At 38.6% G+C, this 22790-nt stretch overlaps 1 protein-coding gene across 5 annotated transcripts in view; it reads left to right on the forward strand.

The window, feature by feature from the left end:
* Positions 1 to 22790, forward strand: part of C7AH15orf41 (chromosome 7a C15orf41 homolog) — a 242228-nt gene that overhangs the window by 48385 nt on the left and 171053 nt on the right. For 4 of the 5 annotated variants that reach the window (XR_003120189.1, XM_025389917.1, XM_025389914.1 and 1 more), the window contains exons 2-3: positions 16452 to 16497; positions 17388 to 17452. Coding sequence is in view for 2 of the 5 variants with exons in the window: in XM_025389914.1 (XP_025245699.1) it covers positions 16452 to 16497; positions 17388 to 17452 (111 nt within the window). In the remaining 3 variants the exon portion in view is untranslated. Of the gene's footprint in view, positions 1 to 12788; positions 12844 to 16451; positions 16498 to 17387; positions 17453 to 22790 lie in introns of all 5 variants that reach the window. The other variant, XM_025389916.1, reaches the window with a different exon arrangement.

Raw genomic sequence — 22790 nt, forward strand, 5'->3', positions numbered from 1 at the left:
CTAATTTAGGTAAGATTTGGGGGTTTGAGTTGATGCTTATTTAGATGACATTTTGAACCTGAGTTGATTCTGTAATGAGTTGGGACTTTGGGGGATGCTGGGATGGGGCAAATATATTTGGCATGTGGGTCAGATATGAATCTTTGAGGCCAGAGGGTGGATGGTGGTGGCCGAAAAATAAGTCCCTTAAAGATATTAGGTCCTGGGGGTTGGGAGCAAGATGGCCGAATAGGAACAGCTATAGCCTCCAGCTCCCAGTGCCAGCGACAGAGAAGACGGGTGATTTCTACATTTTCAACTGAGGTACCAGGTTCATCTCACTGGGGAGTGCCAGACAGTCGGTGCTGGTAGCTGGTGCAGCCCGACCAGCTAGAGCTGAGGCAGGGCGAGGCATCGCCTCACCTGGGAAGCGCAAGAGGGAAGGGAATCCCTTTTCCTAGCCAAGGGAAACTGAGACACACAACACCTGGAAAATTGGGTAACTCCCACCCTAATACTGCGCTTTACCAAGGGTCTTAGCAAACAGCACACCAGGAGATTATATCCCACACCTGGCCCGGAGGGTCCCATGCCCACAGAGCCTCCCTCATTGCTAGCACAGCAGTCTGAGATTTAACTGCAAGGCGGCAGCGAGGCTGGGGGAGGGGTGCCTGCCATTGCTGAGGCTTAAGTAGGTAAACAAAGCCTCTGGGAAGCTCGAACTGGGTGGAGCCCACAGCAGCTCAAGGAGGCCTGCCTGTCTCTGTAGACTCCACCTCTGGTTGGACTCTGACAGCTGTCTGACAGCTTTGAAGAGAGCAGTGGATCTCCCAGCATAGAGGTTGAGATCTGAGAACGGACAGACTGCCTGCTCAAGTGGGTCCCTGACCCCTGAGTAGCCTAACTGGGAGATATCCCCCACTAGGTGCAGACTGACACCTCACATCTCACACGGCAGGGTACACCCCTGAGACGAAGCTTCCAGAGCAAGAATCAGAAAGCAGCACTTGCTGTTCAGCAATATTCTATCTTCTTCAGCCTCTGCTGCTGATACCCAGGCCAACAGGGTCTGGAGTGGACCTCAGGCAATCTCCAACAGACCTACAGCTGAGGGTCCTGACTGTTAGAAGGAAAACTAACAAACAGAAAGGACATCCACCCCAAAACCCCATCAGTACGTCACCAGCATCAAAGACCAAAGGCAGATAAAACCACAAAGATGGGGAAAAAACAGTACAGAAAAGCTGGAAATTCAAAAAATCAGAGTGCATCTCCCTCTCCAAAGGAACACAGCTCATCGCCAGCAACAGATCAAAGCTGGACAGAGAATGACTGACGAGTTGAGAGGAGAAGGCTTCAGTCGATCAAACTTCTCAGAGCTAAAGGAGGAGCTACGTACCCAGATCAAAGAAACTAAAAATCTTGAAAAAAGAAAGGAAGACTGGATAACTGGAATAATCAATGCAGAGAAGGACATAAATGAACTGAGAGAGATAAAAACCATGACATGAGAAATACGTGACAAATGCACAAGCTTCAGTAACCGACTCGATCAACTGGAAGAAAGAGTATCAATGATTGAAGATCAAATGAATGAAATGAAGCGAGAAGAGAAGTCTAGAGAAAAAAAAGGAAAAAGAAATGAACAAGACCTCCAAGAAATATGGAATTATGTGAAAAGACCAAATCTACGTCTGATTGATGTGCCTGAAAGTGAGGGAGAAAATGGAACCAAGTTGGAAAACACTCTTTAGGATATCATCCAGGAGAACTTCCCCAACCTAGTAAGGCTGGCCAACATTCAAATTCAGGAAATACAAAGAACACCACAAAGATACTCCTCGAGAAGAGCAACTCCAAGACACATAATTGTCAGATTCACCAAAGTTGAAATGAAGGAAAAAATGTTAAGGGCAGCCAGAGAGAAAGGTCGGGTTACCCACAAAGGGAAGCCCATCAGACTAACAGCAGATCTCTCGGCAGAAACTCTCCAAGCCAGAAGAGAGTGGGGGCCAATATTCAACATGCTTAAAGAAAAGAATTTTCAACCCAGAATTTCATATCCAGCCAAACTAAGTTTCATAAGTGAAGGAGAAATAAAATCCTTTACAGATAAGCAAATGCTTAGAGATTTTGTCACCACCAGGCCTGCCCTACAAGAGATCCTGAAGAAAGCACTAAATATGGAAAGGAACAACCAGTACCAGCCATTGCAAAAAACATGCCAAAATGTAAAGACCATGGATGCTAGGAAGAAACTGCATCAACTAACGAGCAAAATAACCAGCTAATATCACTATGACAGGATCAACTTCACACATAACAATATTAACCTTAAATGTAAATGGACTAAATGGTCCGATTAAAAGACACAGACTGGCAAATTGGATAAAGAGTCAAGACCCATCAGTTTGCTGTATTCAGGAGACCCATGTCACATGCAGAGACACACACAGGCTCAAAATAAAGGGATGGAGGAAGATCTACCAAGCAAATGGAGAACAAAAAAAAGCAGGGGTTGCAATTCTAGTCTCTGATAAAACAGACTTACGTTGTCTTAGTCCGTTTTTGCTGTGAGAAAGGAATACCGAAAGCTGGGTATGTTATAAATAAAAAAGTTTTACTTGGTTCACAGTTCTACAAGCTATACAAGAAGCAGGGTGCTGGCTTCTACTTCTGGTGACGGTTTCAGGACGCTCTACTCATGGCAGAAGGCAAAGGGGAGCTGATATGTGGAGAGACCATTTGGTGAGAGAGGAGGAGGTGGAGGGGAGAGAGAGGAAAGAAGGGAGGTGCCAGGCTCTTTTTAACAACCAGCTCTTTAGAGAACGAACAGAGCGAGAACTCAGTAATATGAGGACTCACCCAGCCACTTATGAGAGATCTGCCTCCATGACTCATACATCTCCCATTAGGCCCCACCTTCAACACTGGGAACCAACCTTCAGCATGAGATTTGGAGGAGGTCAAGCAAACCAAACTATAGCAGATGCCTACCAGAAATTTGCAAAAGAAAACTAGCATTTCGAAGGACTGAACAATGGTCCTATATCAGGCGAAATAACACATACCCTGGAAAAATAATCACTTTTAATGTTGTGAGGTCACACTTAAAATTTTGTATTTATAATGGAAAAAATGGAAGTCATAGAGGAAAAGAAGTTCATAATTTTGATCTTCTATTTTTTGAGAACAGCTTTATGGAGATATTTGTGTACCGTAAATTTCACTCCTTAAAAATATACAATTCAGTGGTTTTTAGTATATTCACGAAGCTATACAACCATCACCACTGCCTAATGTCAGAACATTTTCATCACCTCCAGAAGAAATCCTGTATTAATCCTTGTCCCTGACAAGTACTAATCTGCTTTCTACTTCTGTTGATTTTCCTATTCTAGACATTTCATACAAATAGAATCATACAAGATGTGGCCTTTATGATTGGATGTTTCCATTCATATATTTTACAGATTTATCTGAGTCATGCATATATCAGTACTTCATTTCTTCTTATTGCTGGATAATAGTCCATTGAATGGGTATATCACATTTTATTTATCCATTCATCAGCTGATGGATATTTGGGTTGTTTCTACTTTTTGGCTATTATATATAATGTTGCTATGAACATTTGTGTATAGACTTTTGTTTAGAAACATGTTTTTAGTTCTCTTGGGTATATACCTATGAGAAGAATTACTGGGTCATATGACAACTGTGTTTTTTTATTTATCTATTTATGTATATTTATTATACATATTATTTGAGACAGGGTCTTGCTCTGTTGCCCAGGCTGGAGTGCAGTGGCACAGTTCTAGCTCACTGCAGCCCTGAACTCCTGGACTCAAGTGATCTCCCCACCTCAGCCTCCCAAGTAGCTGGGACTACAGGCACGCACCACCACGCCCAGCTAGCTTTTAAAGGAATTTTTTGTAGAGATGGAGTCTAACTATGTTGCCTAGACTGGTCTCGAACTCCTCAGCTCAAGTGATTCTCCTGCCTCAGCCTCCCAGAATGTTGTGATTACAGGTGTGAGCCACCATGCCTAACCATAACTCTGTATTTAATAAGTTGAGAAACAAACTGTTTTCCAAAGCGGCTACACCATTTTGCAATCCCACCAGAAATACATGAGGGTTCCAATTTCTCTACATCTTTGCAGCCTCAAAACTGCAGTCTCTTGGACATTCCGCTCCCTAGTCTCCCACCCCTCTGAAGCACAGAGAGGAGCTTTCTCTGACGTTCTCTTATCTGACTAAGGGATGTTCCTCCAGAAGGAATGTGATTGTCAGGAATACCTTCCCTGAAATCTACACGAACCAGCGAAGATTACTCATGTCACAGAAGAGGAGACTGACAGGTCTCCATGCCCAGGACACCAACAGGTCTCCATGCCCAGGATACCACACCCAGACAGACTTTACACCTGTTCTTCTGAGGGTTGCCACCTGAGAGACTTGATCTGCACAATAAGATGATCTTTGTTTATAGTACAGTTCCTCCCCTTGCCCTCCCATAGTTCAACCATCTGGCCTTTCTCTGCGTCTCACACTTCGTGGGATCTCCCATACATATACATGTTATAAGTGTGTACACCTTTTCTTCTGCTAATCGATTGTCAGTTTATTTTACAGACTGTAATTATTGAATTTCCAGAGGGGAAGGAGAGGGTTCTCTCCTCTCTGCAGCATGTAGGGCAAAAGAGAAGACTGAAGAGACCGCATTTAAAAAGATGACTGATAAACATTTCTTACAAATCTATTATTTATATAATGTGTTGAAGTTATTGTGATTATTTCAGAGAAAAATGGCCAGAAACCTGGTGTTGCAAGTGAAATTAAGTGTCACACAGGCCTCTTATTCTTTACCTGATTTATGTTATGACTTGTTCTAAAAAGTTAATACCTAAATTTAATTAGAAATGAAAGAAGTGTAGGTACTTAAGACTCTCATTAAATCAGAACATTTAGAAAAGGGTGGGACTTAGAGCAGAAAAGAATCTTAAAGATCAATTTATCCAACTCCTCAATTTTGTCCTTCTTTTCTTTTTGCCTCCCTAATTAATTTTTTTTATGAAATATAGCACAAATATAAAAGAACAGAGAATGATAAATGAACCCTTTGAATATACATCTGTTTATATTTGCTTCAGGTGCTTTTTACTTTTACAGAAATGCTATTCCAATACTGTTCTACATTCCCTTTCCACTTCTGATTTTTAGTTTTTTAATAAAATATTTTAGGTATGGTTGAAAGTACTTCTCCCTGATTTCTTTCCTCTTCTCTGTTACCTGAGGTAACTATTATCTTGAGTTTAGTGCTTATCAGTCTCATATATTTCTTTTACCACATCCATATATATATTCACAAAAAAAAAGGGCATTATATTTTGCTGTTTGATACTTTATATAAGTGGTGTTAAATGTGAATGTAATTCTATAATGTACTTTTTTGGGTAAACACTACATTTTTTGACATTTATCTATGCTGATACCTGGTAGTGTAAGTTCCCTGCTTGTTATTGCTTTCCAGAATTTGTTAGCTATTCTTATGTATTCTTCTTGAATTTTAACATAAATTTATTATGTTCTACCTGAAGACTCTGTTGTGAATTTGGTAGCATTTTTATTAAAATTATAGATTAATATGTGGAGAACTGACAAATTTTATTTATACTATCGTTCCACCCATGATACTTTTTTTTTTTTTTTTTTTTGAGACGGAGCCTTACTTTGTCACCCAGACTGAATTGCAGTGGTGGGACCTTAGCTAACTGCAACCTCTGTCTCCCGGGTTCGAGCAATTCTGCCGCCTCAGTCTCCTGAGTAGCTGGGACTACGGGTATGCGCCATCATGCCCAGCTTATTTTTTCTATTTTTGGCAGAGACCACTGTGTTACCCAGGCTGGTCTCGAACTCCAGGCCTCAAGTGATCTGCTCGCCTCAGCCTCCCAAAGTGCTGGGATTACAGGTGTGAGCCACCACGCCCAGTCCACCCATGATACTTTCTTTATAAAAATGTCACAATTCTGTGTTTAGTCAGAAACTCTTTTATCCTCTTCAGTAATGTTTTATAACTTTCTTCAAAAGTTTTGGCTGGCTCTGGTGGCTCACGCCTATAATCCCAGCACTTTGGGAGGCCGAGGCAGGCGGATTACAAGGTCAGGAGATTGAGACCATCCTGGCCAACATGGTGAAACCCCATCTCCACTAAAAATACAAAAAATTAGTCTGGTGTGGTGGTGCATGCCTGAAATCCTAGCTACTCGGGAGGCTGAGGCAGGAGAATCGCTTAAACCAGGGAGTCCAAGGTTGCAGTGAGTCTTGATTGCACCACTGCACCCCATCCTGGAGACACAGCAAGACTCCGTCTCAAAAAACAAAAAAAGTTTTATATATATTTTAAAAACACATTTCTAAATACTTTATGGCTTTTGATTGTGAATGATAGCTATTTTTCTATTCCATTCTCTCATTGGATAGTACTGATTTATAAGAATTCTTATTTTTTATATTAATCTTGTCTCCAGTTACCTTTCTGAGATACCAGTTTTATACCTTGTTTGTAGATATTCTTGCTGGTTTTATGTAGAAAGCCATCTCATCTGCAAATAAGGAGAGTTTGTTTGTTTTATTCCTTCTTGATGCTCTTATTTCTTTTCCTATTTTCTTTTGTTTGGTAGGATACATAATTTGCTAAGACCTCCTACAGTAAAACCAGTTCCTTTCCCCTTTTTCCCTAAAGTCCAGTTAATGATACAAAGTTCTCACAAATTTTGATACATACCATCATTGCTCAATTTTATGCATTTTTGTTTTCTCCATCATGACTTCCTCTTTTATCTGTGAGTAACATAGGAATGTGTTTTTTAATTTATGACATTTTTTTGGAGCACTATGTTTTTAATTTTGAATTCTAATTTAATTACTATTTGATTAGATGCAGTCTAGTCAAGCCTTGAGCAGAACTTTTGACAGCTCTATAGGGCTAGAGGACAAAGTTTAGAGATGAGGGCCTGCCAAAAGTGAGAGTTCTTATAAATATCCCAAGCTTTGGGGGTGGAGAGCCTCTAACAGACTATACCCTAGGAGTAAATATGAACTGAAATGGAAAGATCTCCCCGTGACAGTTTCACATTTGTCTGATTGGCACCAAAAATTAATACCTGAAATTGACTAAGGTGATCCTAGATTCCTGGTACTCCCAGTATCAAATCAGAATTCTCTCTGGAGAAAACGTCATTTCAGCCTTTAAATTTTTTATGAGATAGTTTTTCAAATGCAATTGACCTTTGAACAACATGGGTTTGAACTGTGTGGGTCCACTTATATGTGGATTTTTTTTCAACTAAACTTAGATTGAAAATACGGTATTTACAAGATGTAAAACCGCATATATAGAGGACCAACTTTTTGTATAAGTGAGTCCTGCAGGGCTGACTTTGGGACTTGAGTATACACAGATTTGGAGTATCCTTGGGGGTCCTAGAATCAATCCCCTGTGTGTACCAAAGAATGACTCTAGTACGACACTTAATGAGAGATACTCAGTCGCATAAAGACACATGACAACATGAATGAGAGCCAGTGAAGGCTACAGTACTAGACTGAAAGGAGATCCAGTTATTGGAACTACCAAACAGAATTACTAGAATTAAACTTTGGGGAGTTATAAAAGAAATTGAAACATTCTGCAGGGAACTTATATGAAGAAGAATCAAATAGAAAATTTAGAACTGAAAAATACAGTAACCAATATTGGATGGATTTAACTCAGTGGATCAATTTAACAATAAGTTAGACATTACTGAAGAGAGGATTAGTGCACTGGAAGGTGGGTCACAGGAAAATACCAAAATACAATAACAAAAGGGTGGAACGTATGAAGAGAAACTAAGAAATAGAGGATACAGTAGAGAAGGCTGACAGATTCATTGGGAGTCTCAGGGGAGGAGCTTGAATGCAAAAGCAATGTTGACGAAATTATGATCGAGCATATTCCCAAAATGATGAAAGGTACGCAGCCACATATTGAAGTCCAACAAATTATAAGCAGGATTTTATAGTTTAAATTCTTAAAAAGAAAATATTAAAGCCAGGTAGAGGAATAAGACAGATTGTGATTACAAAGAGCCACAATCTGACTGTTACCTGACATCATCAACAAATCTGCACTGGTGGAGTTATTAAAAGAATGTAATGGGCCGGGCATGGTGTCTCACACCTGTAATCCCAGCACTTTGAGAGGCCGAGGCATGCGGATCACGAGGTCAGGAGATCGAGACCATCCTGCTTAATATGGTGAAACCACATCTGTACTAAAAATACAAAAAGTTAGCCGGGCGTGGTGGCGGGTGCCTGTAGTCCCAGCTACTCGGGAGGCTGAGACAGGAGAATGGCGTGAATCCGGGAGGTGGAGCTTGCAGTGAGCTGAGACTGCGCCACTGTGCTCCAGCCTGGGTGACAGAACAAGACTCTGTCTCAGACAAAAACAAAAAAAAAACAAAAACAAACAAAACAACAACAACAAAAGAACGTAATGGAGATGAAAGAGTGGAAAGGAAGGAATGAAGAACAATGAGATGGTACATATGTGGGTAAATCTGAGTAAGCAGAGATATATGAAATAGTAGCAGTGTCTTTTGAGATAAGAAATATACAGACTTAAAACAATTTCAGTAATATCCTACATTCCAGGAAGGGGACCTTTCATTAGTGTTGTAATTTTTTATATTTTCCAGGAAGCAATAAGTCACCTATCAATAATAGATTTTGATAAATTGAGGGGGCAACATGGTTTTCTAGGTTGATTATTAAAAGAATAGTAAAAGAGCATCTAACTTTTAAGTTGCAAGAGGAAAAGTAGTAAATAAACGTTGAATCAATTGAAAAGTACACAAGAATGGAGAGCAACGGTACATATAGTGGATAAGACGATAGCATTTAGTGAGATGATAGATTTAAACTTGAATATATCAGTACTTTCATCGAATGTACCTGGGTTAGCTACAGTCATCAAAATGGTGTGGTATCTATGTAAAGATAAACATACAAATCAGTGGAACAGATTAGAAAGTCCCAAAATAAGATTCTCAGATATTTGGCTTCCTTAGAGGCACCAACGTGTATGATCAATTTTATATTTGTATGGAAATAATAAAAACAAACTGTGATCCCCGCCTTAACACACACAATTAATTGAAGGTAGATTATAGACCTAAATGTAAAAGCCAAAACTATTAATCTTCTAGAAAAATGTATGAAAATATCTGCATGAATGTGGGTAGGCAAAAATTTCTTAGACAAGACACAAAAAGTACTAAAACAAAATAAAAGAATAAATTGGACTTCATCAACATAAAAAACTTGTGTACTTTAAAAGGCACCACAAAGAAAACGAAAAGACAAGCCGTGGATTGAGAAAAAGTGTGATGAGGATGTACAGCAATGGGAACTCTTCTGTAGTGTTGGTGGGAGTTTAAAGTTGTTACAAACACTTGAAAAATTGTTTGACAGTGTCTGCTGAAGTGGAGGGGTGCATGTCAGATGGCCCAGAATTCTACTCCTACATTTATATGCATCAGAAATGCATGTGAATGTACACCAAGAGTCTCACCCAGGAGTGAGTCCACAGTAGTAATATTCAACAATAGAATAGACAAATTTGGCTGATACTCATTTGATAGAATATACTATAAGTGATGAAAATGAATTAACTACACTTACATTAACATGGCTAACTCTCACAGACATGTTGGTGAGCGAAAGAAGCTCAATGCAGAGTGCATGGTGTGTAATACACTTAATACGAAGTTTACAGACAGGCAGAACTAACCTGTAGAACCTAAGGGTACATTCTTGGGTGGTAAAACTATCAAGAAAAACAAGGAAAGATCAGAAGTGGCTCATTTGTGAGAGGGAAGGAGGGTAGTGATTGGATGCGTTATCTTTTGGGGTGCTGGCAGTGACTGTTTGTTAATCTAAGTGGTTATTTTTTTATTTTTATTTTTTTTTTTGAGACAGTCTCGCTCTGTCGCCCAGGCTGGAGTGCAGTGGCGCGATCTCGGCTCATTGCAAGCTCCACCTCCCAGGTTCACGCCATTCTCCTGCCTCAGCCTCCTGAGTAGCTGGGACTATAGGCGCCTGCCACCGCGCCTGGCTAATTTTTTGTATTTTTAGTAGAGACGGGGTTTCACCGTGGTCTCGATCTTCTGACCTTGTGATCTGCCCGCCTCAGCCTCCCAAAGGTTATATTTTTTAAAAAAAATATTAATTCTTTGGGCTGTGCATTTGTTCCATGTATGTTTTTATGTTTTATTTCCAATAAAAATAATTTTTAAGGAATATATAATGACATGGGTAAAAGTATCTTATATAATGAAAGCATGTTACAAAAAAGTATGTTTAACACACAATTTTTAAACGTGTATGTGTGTGTATATAGATGATACACACAGATTCATACACATCAGACATAGAGCAAAAACACAGGAAAATTATAGTCCAGAATGAATTCTAAGAGTAGACATATGAATTTTATACAGAAGATGCACCATTTGATAACTAGGAAACTCTTCATTGAATGTTGTTTTATAAAATTAACACTTACAGGGGGCCCCTGCATCCTCTATAGAGAAGATGATTGTATTATTTATATTTGCCTGCCTGGTTCAGGGAAAGATTTAAAGCTGCTTTATATTTAATATGAAGTGAATAACATTTGAGCAAAAGACATACGCAATCAGATGGAGACACTTCAGGCAATAGTGGTGGTTAAAATATACCTTCGCTGCAGGGAGAATAATGGAAATTACCACACAGTCTTTTAATCCTTGACTGTTTCCTGCAGTCAGTAGTTCCTTTAACTTTAAAAACATAAAAGAACAACATTTTTTTATGAAGTTAAAGAAAAACTGCAATTTGATTTCTTAAAAAGGAAATAATGTCTAAAGCCATGGAATTTGGTCAAAACACTTGACCTCCTGTGACTTCAATTTTCTAGCAAAAAAGCGACATGCCCCACATTTCAGGGTTGTTTGGAGTATAATGTAACATCACATAAATGCTTAAGCAGGGATATTAGCATACATGATTTGCAGAACTCATTTCTGGGAACTATTAAGAAGGCAGATTAGCATTGGGATTAAGACTTTCGTCTCTGGAATCGGATATAAATTTTGATTCCCAGGTCTACTGCTCTTCTAGCTGTTTAACTGTGTATTTTACTTAACTTCTCTTCCTTCATTTCCCCATCTTTAAAATAAGGAGGATAGTAGTACCTACCTCAGAAGATTGTTGTGGGGATAAAATTAAGTGCAAAGGTAGTTATAAAGCCATTTGGATATATCTTCAGTTTGCCAGCAAAAGTAGTTGAAAGCCTGGAGCAGTAACCACTTTTTTCATATATATACAGCTCATCCTCTGTATCCATGGGTTCCACATTGGCATATTCAGCCAACAATGGATTGAAAATATTTGGGGGAAAAAAATCCAATAAAAATAACACTACAACAACAAAAAATAATACAGATAAAAAACCAAGCCCAGCATGGTGGCTTACGCCTGTAATCCCAGCACTTCCAGAGGCCAAAGTGGGCGGATCACCTGAGGTTAGGAATTGGAGACCAGCCTGCCCAACATGGTGAAACCCCACCCATCTCTACTAAAAATACAAAAATTAGCCGGGCGTGGTGGCAGCTACTCCGGAGGCTGAGACAGGAGAACTGCTTGAATCAGGAGGTGGAGGTTGCAGTGAGCCAAGACTGCGCCACTGTACTCCAGCCTGGGTGACAAAGCAAGACTCTGTCTGAAAAAAAAAAACCACCCCCCTCAAAAAAACACAATAGAGTATTCACAACTGTTTACACAGCATTTACACTGTATTAGGTATTATCAGTAATCAAGAGATGATTTAAATTATACAGGAGAATGTGCATGGGTTATATGCAAATACTGTGCCGTTTTATGTAAGTGACTTGAACATCCACAGATTTTGATAGCCATGAGGGTCCAGAAACCAATCCCCCCCAACAGATACTGATGTTCAACTATATATTTGACCTATAGTTTTTGAGAACTTTTAAAAATAGTTGATTACTAACTAAGCTTAATGTTGGCCATCTACCTAATCATTTATGGGGATATTTGCTGTAGTTAGGCACAAAATGTTTGCATCCTTGATATGAAGTTGGAAATTAGGAAGAGAAGACATAGGGTGGGAGATAGGATGGATACATTTTTCTTTATGTCTGGAACTTAGTTTACAGATTTTTCCCTTTTCCCCCCTCAGTAATTTCCCAGATTATCAGTAATCTCCCTCCAGATTTCCATTTTGTATTGTGTTCCTAAAAAATAAACAAAGTTTGTGGTAGTATTGTTGAATTCTATTTTAATTTTAAAGGGAGAAATGGCTCTACATTTCAAATTTATGTGTGGTATGTGTGTGGGCAGGGGGGTTGGGGGGTGGTCAAGAGATTGTAGCTGCATTGCTTTTATAGAAAATATGCCTTGACTAGCACTCTAAATCATTAACTACAGACAGCCGGTGTTCCATTGTATTCTTCACAGATTTAGAGAGGTTGTGCCTAGCAATTGTGAGATGTCCAAGTATATCCAACTATAATGCTTTGTAGGAGTATCCTGCTTTATCTCTCTTTAATTGGTTTGCTGCTTCTCAAGCTCCAGAAATAATATTTATTTTTCTCAGAAAGTGTTGAACCCAGTAGAGTGTACACATTTAAGCTTCCTAGATTCTATAGAAAAAGAGCTTTAAGGTAAAAGTATTTACTTCCTTATGGTCTTTTTCAGAGGTTGCATACTCAAGAAGAGGAGGAACATAAAATGCGTGATGCCTTCTCTTAAGGTTCTGCATGCTTTTAGGCCTCCATCTGAAAACATAAGGACCTCACCTTTGTATGAATGTTGCACTGCAACTAAGTCTGTGCTCAGCTCTCCTCTTAATCTAAGCTACACTCTCCCAACTCTCTGAGGCTCTTTCATGTTACCGAGTATCTTAGCTGGGTGGACTTGGGAGCACATTGAGTTAAATATCACATGAGGAACTAGTGTGTTGCCTGTTTTTATATCAGGGATTTGAAGAATGTTGAATGCAATATAACATGAGAACAAATAGTACCCCATTAATGTTTCAACTCTATGTGGGAAAATCACATACCAGTTTATGATCTCTAGGCACGTCAATTTAGTGAGTCAGTGACAGACAGAGGAACAACTTTAGGGAAGCCAATTATCGCCATCAGCTAAGGGGAGAACTAGAAATTACGGAAATGGACAGCCCCTCTCAAGTGTTCCATCTTGTACCTGTGGCACCATTTTGGAGCACCTTGTCTCAGAGCTCTTCATCACGCCTCCACCTTACTGGAGAACACAGAAGCCTGGGAAGAGTTTTATTTATTTGGTTTGGAGATTTAAAAAAAATAGCCACGTATAATTACACAGAGTACGAATGGAGGCTGGTCAGTTCAATTCCATGGTCTCTTGAGCAGTTCCACAGTGTCCTCAAGGACCCAAGCTCTTTCCATCTTCTGTCTGCCATCCTCACAGTGCTAGTTTTTCCTTCAGACCTGTTTCCACATTGCTGCAGCGTGGCTGTTGCTGTTCCAGACTTGGACAGGGTTTTACCTAGCCGTTCTTTGGGTCCACTCCCATGCTCTCCTTTACCCAGACAGCTGCAGGGCACGGAGCTAAATCTGGGAGATAGCATGGGAAAAATACAAGCAAAACTGTTTTGATGGAGTTTTAATACTACATCCTGGGTATTTGATACAAATTAAATGATTGCATTTTTGATTATGTAAATTTAAAACCCCATATATTCTAAGCGATATAAAGTGTAAAGATTCAGGGTATGATTTACTTCATTCTGTATTAAAAAAATGTGAGTACTTGACAGTGTTCTAATTTTTGCCTTTTTTGTGTGTGTACTTTTGTGTGTGTACTTGAAAGTTTCTTCTAAATCAATTCCTGTCCACCTTAGTTAGTTTTTTGATTCTGATGGCATATTTCCCCATACATGTTACCTTGGGACATTGTAGGTGCACAGTGGTACTGTTGAATGATGGACTGCGATGTTCAAGGTAGACCTTTCAGTTGCACAGAATCTTTTTCTCCTCTCCTCTTTAGCTGGAAACCACATTTCTTGTGAACCTAGTGAAAATTGAATTTATTCTATAACTTCTGTTCCCCTTGGCCAAACAGATCAAACACAGTGCGAGGGTACACTGTGGGCAGGGTAGAGGTGGTGAGAGATAGCCTTGAGATCATGAGACTCTGTTCTCCCCACATGCCCAGTCTTTCCCTCCATTGTCCCTTCTCAGCATTAACACATTGGAAGAAAGTACAAGTAATACACACTGAAGTCAATGTCTTGGTTGTATTAAAACTACTTTCCTGCTCCTTGTGGTGTGACATGTGGTCAGAACACTCTTCTACAAGGTTAGCACATACAGAAACACATAGTTGGCTGGCAGACTACCTAGCAAAGTTCACTTTATTCTCTACAGCTTTGAATTACTTAAACAAAACCAAAACATTTTGGACCCGTGTCTCTCTTTCTGTCGTTACTATGTATACGTAAGTCGTTTTCTCTTTTTATTAATAGTTCTAGCCAGTTTTTACCCCCAGTGTAAGCTGGCAAAAATCTCTCTAACCCTCTCGGCCATAGAAAAACTGAGTTGCTTCGCAGGCTCTGTCCATGGTTTTAGCTGAATTGAATTCTAAGCAGTTTGAAGACATTTTTCTAGCTGAAGACATTGTCCTATCCTTGATTTATACAGTACTCTCAACTCCTAACCAGCTTCTCGTTTTAAACTATTTATTCTTGAACTTACTTTTCCAGCTGCCTCTTCCCATTCTGGGCATCTACAGTTTATGTTTTATTTACCGTTTAGTTTTCTTTTCATTAGTCATTTGTCCCTGACGTTCTCATTCCAAATACATTTATTTCTATCATCTTTTTCGAAGCATAAAGAATGACATTTTGTGTACCATTAAATGGTTAATAACATAAATGCATTTTGCTGTACAATGAGGAGGGGGTCTATTTATGGCACGTAAATATCTAACATTAATTTATTAAGTGGTTTACAAAGATTTGGGCCTCAATTTTCCTCCCCCCGCCCACCCCAGAAGATTATTGTCAGCAACCCTACTAGGGTATGTGATTTGGGTGTTAAGCTCGGTCAAACCAGGCAAAATAGGAAGATTTTATATAAAATTGCCTCTTTCAAAGGTGCTTTTCAGTTTTAAAGGGAAATTGAAAAAACCAGAGTGTAATGAATTGGTGATTGTATTTAATCATTTGTCTGTACTTTTGAGTTATTGAAATATTCTTTTAATAATATATCAGTTTCCTTGGTGAACATTTAGGGTATTTTTTTTTTAACCTCCTCTTGTAATTTGGTAAGGGTGGAAAGTGTCAGAAGCCAAATCTGTAATGTTATCCAGAAGATGACGACATCTAGACAATGAGTAAACAAATATGGTGTCACTTTATTTCACATTCCCTAAATTACCTGTGATGCGCTAAAGAGGTTTTTTCATTTATAAATAGAAAAAATTTATTCACAGTCCTTTGGCATACTATAAAAGTCGAATTATCTAAAATGTAATCTATTCAGATAGCATTTAGTAGGAAAATAGAAATAATTGTTCTCAAGATACGATAAGTTAGATGTGTCTATAAAGGACAGTCGAAGAGTAGCAGTGGGATATTGATTGCTTTTGAGAGAAAGAAAAATTCCATTCCATTTCTAAATGTTAACAATTGCAAAAGGAAGATTCCCACTTGGGAAGAACGTTTTACAGGTTGCTTCGTTGCCAGGTGTTTGACACTGTGTGTTGTCTTAGATGAATGAGGCTTAGGGAAGTCTTTAGGAACAATTCACTCCAAGGACCTCTGCTTCTTGCTGTGAAAGCTTCTATTTTCATAGCACGCCACTGTCAGTGGAAATGTTCCAGTGGTCACTGTGCTACTTCTAGTAGAGACCAAAGTTTTCCCCCTGAAACTGGGATAGCTGTAGAGGAGAATACCTGTCTGCTAACAAAATTAATTTCAGAACGTTGTCAATGAATGAAGTGCATGTTCTCTACTGTTTATGAGATTGAGCTGTGTCACTTATTAACGGAGATAAGCCTTGCTTTCTTGTGGTCCCTTTTAACACCATTGCATTCTACAAATATTATTTATAATCATCCTAAAGTTTAAAACATCCAAATAATGTGATAGTTGCTTTGAGACCATCCATATTTTCCCCTTTCCTTTTTTCTCTCTCCTTGACCTCGCAGCAGGAAGCCTTTGTTTGAGGTGTTCATCTGGAACAACTTTTCCACACTTGTTTTCATGTTCTGTTAGATTACAGGGCAGCAGGCCTACCTTTGAAGCTCCTTTCTCTTTTGTTTCTTTGCCGTGCACTCCAGTAATTAACTTTGTCCTTCTTTTATTTGTTCCAGTCAATCGCAGGCCACTCTGCTGAGCATCTTCTCCCAGGAGTACCAGGTTAGAAGTTTTCTCCTTTGTGAGGGTTGACAGGTGCCTAATTGAATGATGAATGTCCCTTTATTTCTTTGTAATTGAACTGCCAGCTCTCTGATTGGGTTGGAGGATGTTCTCCTTTCCACATCAAGTACCGCCTGCGTCTCGGTGGAGGCCTGCCAAGCCTACCCATCCATCTGTCTAATAACATCTAGCCTTTGCTTATTTGGTGGACCTGTAATAAATTATGCTAAACCATTATTATTCTGACAATAATAATTTCCCTGTGTTGCGTGGTTCCATGTGCTAAATGTTTGCTGACTTGCACTGTCAGTGCCGCTTTCCATTGCTGACAGAGATGATGATAAATGACCATTGCTGGAGTGGCAGAAGGCAAGAGAGGCAGAAAATGGAGTCATTTATCATGAGATGACAGGTGTCAGTCAAGTGGCAAGTCTCTATGGAATTACTTTTTGTAGTTTTCAAATAAGTTGTTTTTAAGCAATGTTCTTCCTGGTTTAAAATGGCAATTGGATTGTAAAACTAGAGTGCAGAGGACTTAGATGGAATTGAATCGAGGGAAAATTAATACAAAGGTTGAAAGAGGGAACAAGTTTTTCTTTGCCCTCTGTAGCCCTAAGCAAACTTATTTAGATTCAATTACTATGACCCTGTTGGCTTTTACATATATACTGTACCTTGTGGTACAGTCTGAAGACATCCCAGCCAAGCAATGGAGATTAAAATGCATAGGTTCGTAGAGTAGAAGGAAAAGAAGTCCTGCCATCACCAAAATTCCCCAGGTATTATTCAGCGTTCCCTATGTGCTAGTCACTGGGCTCAAGAAATTACGTCATTCTTGTTTTGAACCTCATCTGTGACATAACAAAGATTTTTATTTTTTATTTTTTCAGAAACACATTAAAAGAACACATGCCAAGCATCATACTTCGGAAGCAATTGAAAGTTATTACCAGAGGTATGACCTTCCTGCCCCACTAGAGGGTATCATAGTACCTATTAATTGTAATAATAATTATGAATAAGTTAGGTCATTAATATTCTATATCATATCCCAAGACATTCTGTTTTAAGTCTTTTATTCAAAACTTTTAGTATGTTTTTGAATGAGTTTTCAAATGCTTTGTTTTGTAGATCTAAAGAGTATGGTAAGACTGTCTTGACTTATATGTATGTGTGTGTGCGCGCGTACGCACATACTATGTGAGATGTAGTTACAATATTATGAAATCTCAGTTGGCTACTTGAAACTTATTATAAGTGCATATCTTGTCTAAATGCATATGCTCGTGTATACATATATCTACATGTATTTGAAAGTTCTCAAACCAATTTTCATTTCTTAGATTAGCAAGTTGAAAAAAGAAGATTGAATTTGGATGTCGTTGTATTTTGCATCATAGGTATTAGGATATCCATTTTAGAAATGGAAAAAGATATATCAAGTAAAGGCACATGGAGATATATTATAGTGTATAACTGTCACATTTTAAAGGGGATTTTGTATTTTTAAAAGACAACCTTGGGTATTGACAGCATGGTATCTAGGAGATACTTTAATTTCAGCCTAATTTATTATAAATAGATTTCAACTTCTTGTTCTGAAACAAACAATCTTTAAAATAGCTCTGATTTTTTTATTCTAAAATTTGTATTGTCATTGTAATATGACTGAATAATTTATAACACTAAATGGTAATGGTTTGCATTAGAAATTGTTAGTTGGTTTCTTAAATCTTCCAAGGGCACATTGGAAATGAAAACTGTTTGAAATCTGCTCTTAAATTATTATACTTAAGATTGACAGATGAACCTTTCTGTGGTGAGAATGACACCACTGATTTTAGATGAATGATTTTTATGCATAAAAATTTTATGAATGAAATAAATATGTGGATAAAATATTGGTGTCATGTTTCGGTAGTCATTTTATTTAGAATCAAGAAAGGGATGTTGAACAGGAAAGTCACAGAAGTTGGATTTTTTAAAAAAAATTATTCACTGCAATATGTGGTAAAAGATATGCTTTGTTTTGAGTAGTAATACCTGTCAAAGAAAGATAACATGCACTCATTACACACACACGCGCACACACACACACACACACACACTTTTGTGTCTAGGAGAGATCCTCTCTAAACAAGACTTTGTACAGTTTGATGATTTACTCAAAAGTAATAACCTTCTTGGTGAAATTGACATTCAAATTAAAGTCATAACCTAAATTATACATATGAAATTAAAAATGGCCCATGAAGTGCTGTGAAGCCTGCAACTGTGTTGGCATCCAGACTCTTCAAGGAAGCACTGAAGGTTATTTACATGCCAAAAAATACATTCTTGTTTGTAAACATTATAGTCCTAGGCTGTCATATAAAAGTATGATTTTAGGTCCGGATTTTAAAGCCTTGTAATGTCTACAAAGGAAAATAGAGCATTTGAAAGGAAAGTGTGCCTTCCTGGAAATTCGGAGATCCGCTAACAGGTAATGGGACTGCCCTCTGACACTCATTTGCCTCATTGTAAGAACGTTGTTTTAGTTATTAATACATTATTTCTAGGATCACTAGGTGCTGCTATTTAAAATCTAAGTTTCATTAAAAAGTACATCTGATTATTGAAGTATGAACCTACTTTTGTTGGATTATCTGGGTACTATAGGCCAGAAACAAATACATATCTCATATATATATATATATATATTTTTTTTTTTTTGGAGAGTGTCTTTCTCTATCACCCAGTCTGAGGTGCAGTGGCACGATCGTAACTCACTGCAGCCTCAAACTCCTGGCCTCAGGCAATCCTACTGCCTCAGTCTCCTGAGTAGCTGGGCCTACAGGTGCATACCACCATGGCCAGCTAATTAAAAAAAAAAACTTTTTTTATAGAGACAGGGTCTTGCTACCTTGCCCAGGCTGGTCTTGAACTTCTGGCCTCAAGTGATCTCCCACCTCAGCCTCCCAAAGTGCTGGGATTACACACCTGAGCCACCATGCCTGGCCCAGAAATAAGCACCTTTAAATATACCCAGTGATGAACAGTTGAGTGGGTGACAATGAGAATACATAAATAGATTTCTTTAAATTTATTTAAATATGACCGTCTCAATTATTTCAAAGAGTTACAGCATTTGAAACAAAAGCATGAAGTTAGACCTTAATGGACAGTCTCAGAAAAAAGCAGTCTGACCACTTTCTGGCTTTACCAACCTGCTGTCTGACTTTCTGCCCTGCACTTTGTGCTTGGGGACAGGCCATATTGTTACCTTTCAGATGGATTGACCTCAGTAGCCTTTTGTTTGAAATGTGCAGGTCAAATGTTCCTGTCTATGCTAAAGGTAAATTGGCTTTAAAAGGTTTTTGTTTTCCAGCAGATTAGAATAAAGCCAAATTGTATTTGTTATATCAAAATATATTTAAGCAATTTGAAAATGTTAATGGCAATTGTATTTAATTGTTTTCTTTTATAAAGTTATACTTAGCTATTGTGAAAATTAAATATTTAATTTCACAATACTTAATTTGTGATAGCATTAAAAAGGAGTGAATGATTGGCCATAATTGTGCCACTGAGAGATCTCTACTGGCATTTTTCATTTTAGTCTTTTGTCAGCCCATTTTTATATTGATGAGGTCATATTTTATAAGCAATTGTGAATCCTGAGTTTTATACCTGGAAAAATGTATATGATATAATATTATTTTGTAAAAAGCTTTTTATAAACATCTTTTGATTGCCTTATTTCATCATATGAAAGTATCATAATTTACTGAATTATTCCTTTTTGAACATATGTTTCCAATATTCTGTTTTTTTTGAGACGGAGTCTTGCTCTATTGCCCAGGATGCAGTGCAGTGGCATGATCTCGGCTCACTGCAAGCTCCACCTCCCGGGTTCACGCCACTCTCCTGCCTCAGCCTCCTGAGCAGCTGGGACTACAGGTGCCCGCCACCATGCCTGGCTAATTTTTTGTATTTTTAATAGAGACAGGGTTTCACCATGCTAGCCAGGATGGTCTCAATCTCCTGACCTCGTGATCCACCCGCCTCAGCCTCCCAAAGTGCTGGGATTATAGGCATGAGCCACTGCACCTGGCCTCCAATGTTCTATTATTGTAAATAATACTGTGATAAACGTCTTGATGCATGAGTCTGCATTTTGGGTTAGTTTCTTAATATTTCTATATATGTAATTATTGGTGCAAACAATGTGAACATTTTTCAAAAGTATTACATATTACCAAACTACAGTCTAGAAATGTTATACTGGTTGCATATGTTGAACAGGGTGGTTCTGCTCTAAATGTATTTGTTTTCCAGTCTCTTTCCCATTTATATCCTATAACACTTCATAAGTGCTAGGGAAAAAAAAAGTTTAATTTTAGGTTGTATTTGTCTTTTCTGGAAACTTTAATTATCCCCCACATCAAAGTGACAGATCAGCCTTTATTTAAATTTTCAGATATGCAATCAAAGGGACATAGTAATTACAGAAAATATTCCATAAAGACATAATCAGAAAATCCTAATGGTACCTTTATGTGCATCCTCATAGTATCTTGTGCAAACTTACAGCATTGCACTTTTCACCTGGTGTAATGGTTTGCTTCTGTCTCCAGCTAGCCTGAAAACTCTTTGGGGTAGGGCTACACAAAAACAAATGAATGTTGAACCCTCATCCAACTCTGGCAAATATCTGAATTGCAATTGGGATGTAAGGATGTCATCCTTAATACTGTATTAAGGTGACCTGGGCTCCATTCCTGATGCCTATTTGCCAGTTAAAAGGACTTTATACGGAAGGTATATGTCATCATCTAGCTTTGCTACAGGAGGACTAATAAATATACATCCTATGGGTGAAATCATCCTTAAAAGGTCCCCAGAGAAGGCCCATTTTATGATGTTTTTTGAGTGTGAAAGACTCATTTATATCTAAGATGAAACTAATGTGTACTCATTTCAAATATAAGGCAAAGTTCTCCATGCTCTGGCCTAAGAAGATCCACAACTCTGTCACTGAGTGTTTTCTCTCAGCTTGGAACACCTTCTGCTTACTCCAAACTAGTAAAGATGATAAGTTTATTTCTAGACTACTACATAAACAAGTTGCCCCAGATACCCCAAATCGATAATTCTTGGAACTCCCGCAGCACTCTGTATAGACATACCTGTTAGCACTTCTCTTGCTGCGTTTTACATACTTATGTACACAGCTCTTTTCCCACCAAAAAGAACAGTTGAAGGCGGGTACCGTGTCTTACATTTGTATTGTTGAGTTTCAGCATTGTAAATGGGGCATAATGAGTGTAAAGTAGATGGTGCTAATTGAACAGAAAAGTGGTCCAGATTTTCAGAAACGATTTTTATCACATATATATTACCAATATCATATTTAAGCCAACCTTTTTTACATGTGAACATCTGAATAAAGTTCTCTAGGTCTGATCTTCTAACGCTGCTAAAGCTGGCTCCTCCACCAGTGTGCTGGGAGAAGGGAGGAAATGGAGACAATATTTCTAAACTTTGCTATTGATGGGGACTTGCAGATCTGACCAACTGTGTGCATGTGCACTTATGCTCATGTGCACCAATGTAGGCGAACCCAAACAAATTTCACCAAGAATGTTTCCTGTTTAGAAATAAGATGGCATTAGTACAGTGTGAAAGAATAGAGATTTTTCAAAGTAAACTCTCGAGTTGTGTCTATTTATATACAACATGGAGAACTGAGGAAATTTCTTCAATAATTCAAAAGCTTGAGAAAGCTTTTATTTTTTTATTATATTTTGAGACAGAGCCTTTCTCCGTCACTCAGGCTGCAGTGCAGTGGTACAATCTTGGCTCACTGCAACCTCCACCTCCTGGGTTCTAGTGATTCTTGTGCCTCAGCCTTCTGAGTAGTTGGGACTACAGGCACGCGCCACTATGCCAGGCTAATTTTTGTGCTTTTAGCAGAGACAAGGTTTCACTATGCTGTGCAGGGAGGTCTCAAACTCCTGGCCTCAAGTGATCCACCTGCCTTGGCCTCCCAAAGTGCTGGGATTACAGGTGTGAGCCACCGTGCCCAGCCAGAAAACATTTTCTACTATCTAGATATTATGAGGTTTCTGTTAATCATGATGAAATCATGTAAAATACAGATTTTGATGGGAGGCAGAGTCAGGCGGATAACCTGAGGTCAGGAGTTCAAGACCAGCTTAGCCAACATGGCAAAACTCCGTCTCTACTAAAAGCACAAAAACTAGCCAGGTGTAGTGGCACGCACCTGTAATCTCAGCTCCTTGGGAGGCTGA

Source organism: Theropithecus gelada, chromosome 7a (assembly GCF_003255815.1).
Source record: "Theropithecus gelada isolate Dixy chromosome 7a, Tgel_1.0, whole genome shotgun sequence".
NCBI classification, from domain to species: domain Eukaryota; kingdom Metazoa; phylum Chordata; class Mammalia; order Primates; family Cercopithecidae; genus Theropithecus; species Theropithecus gelada.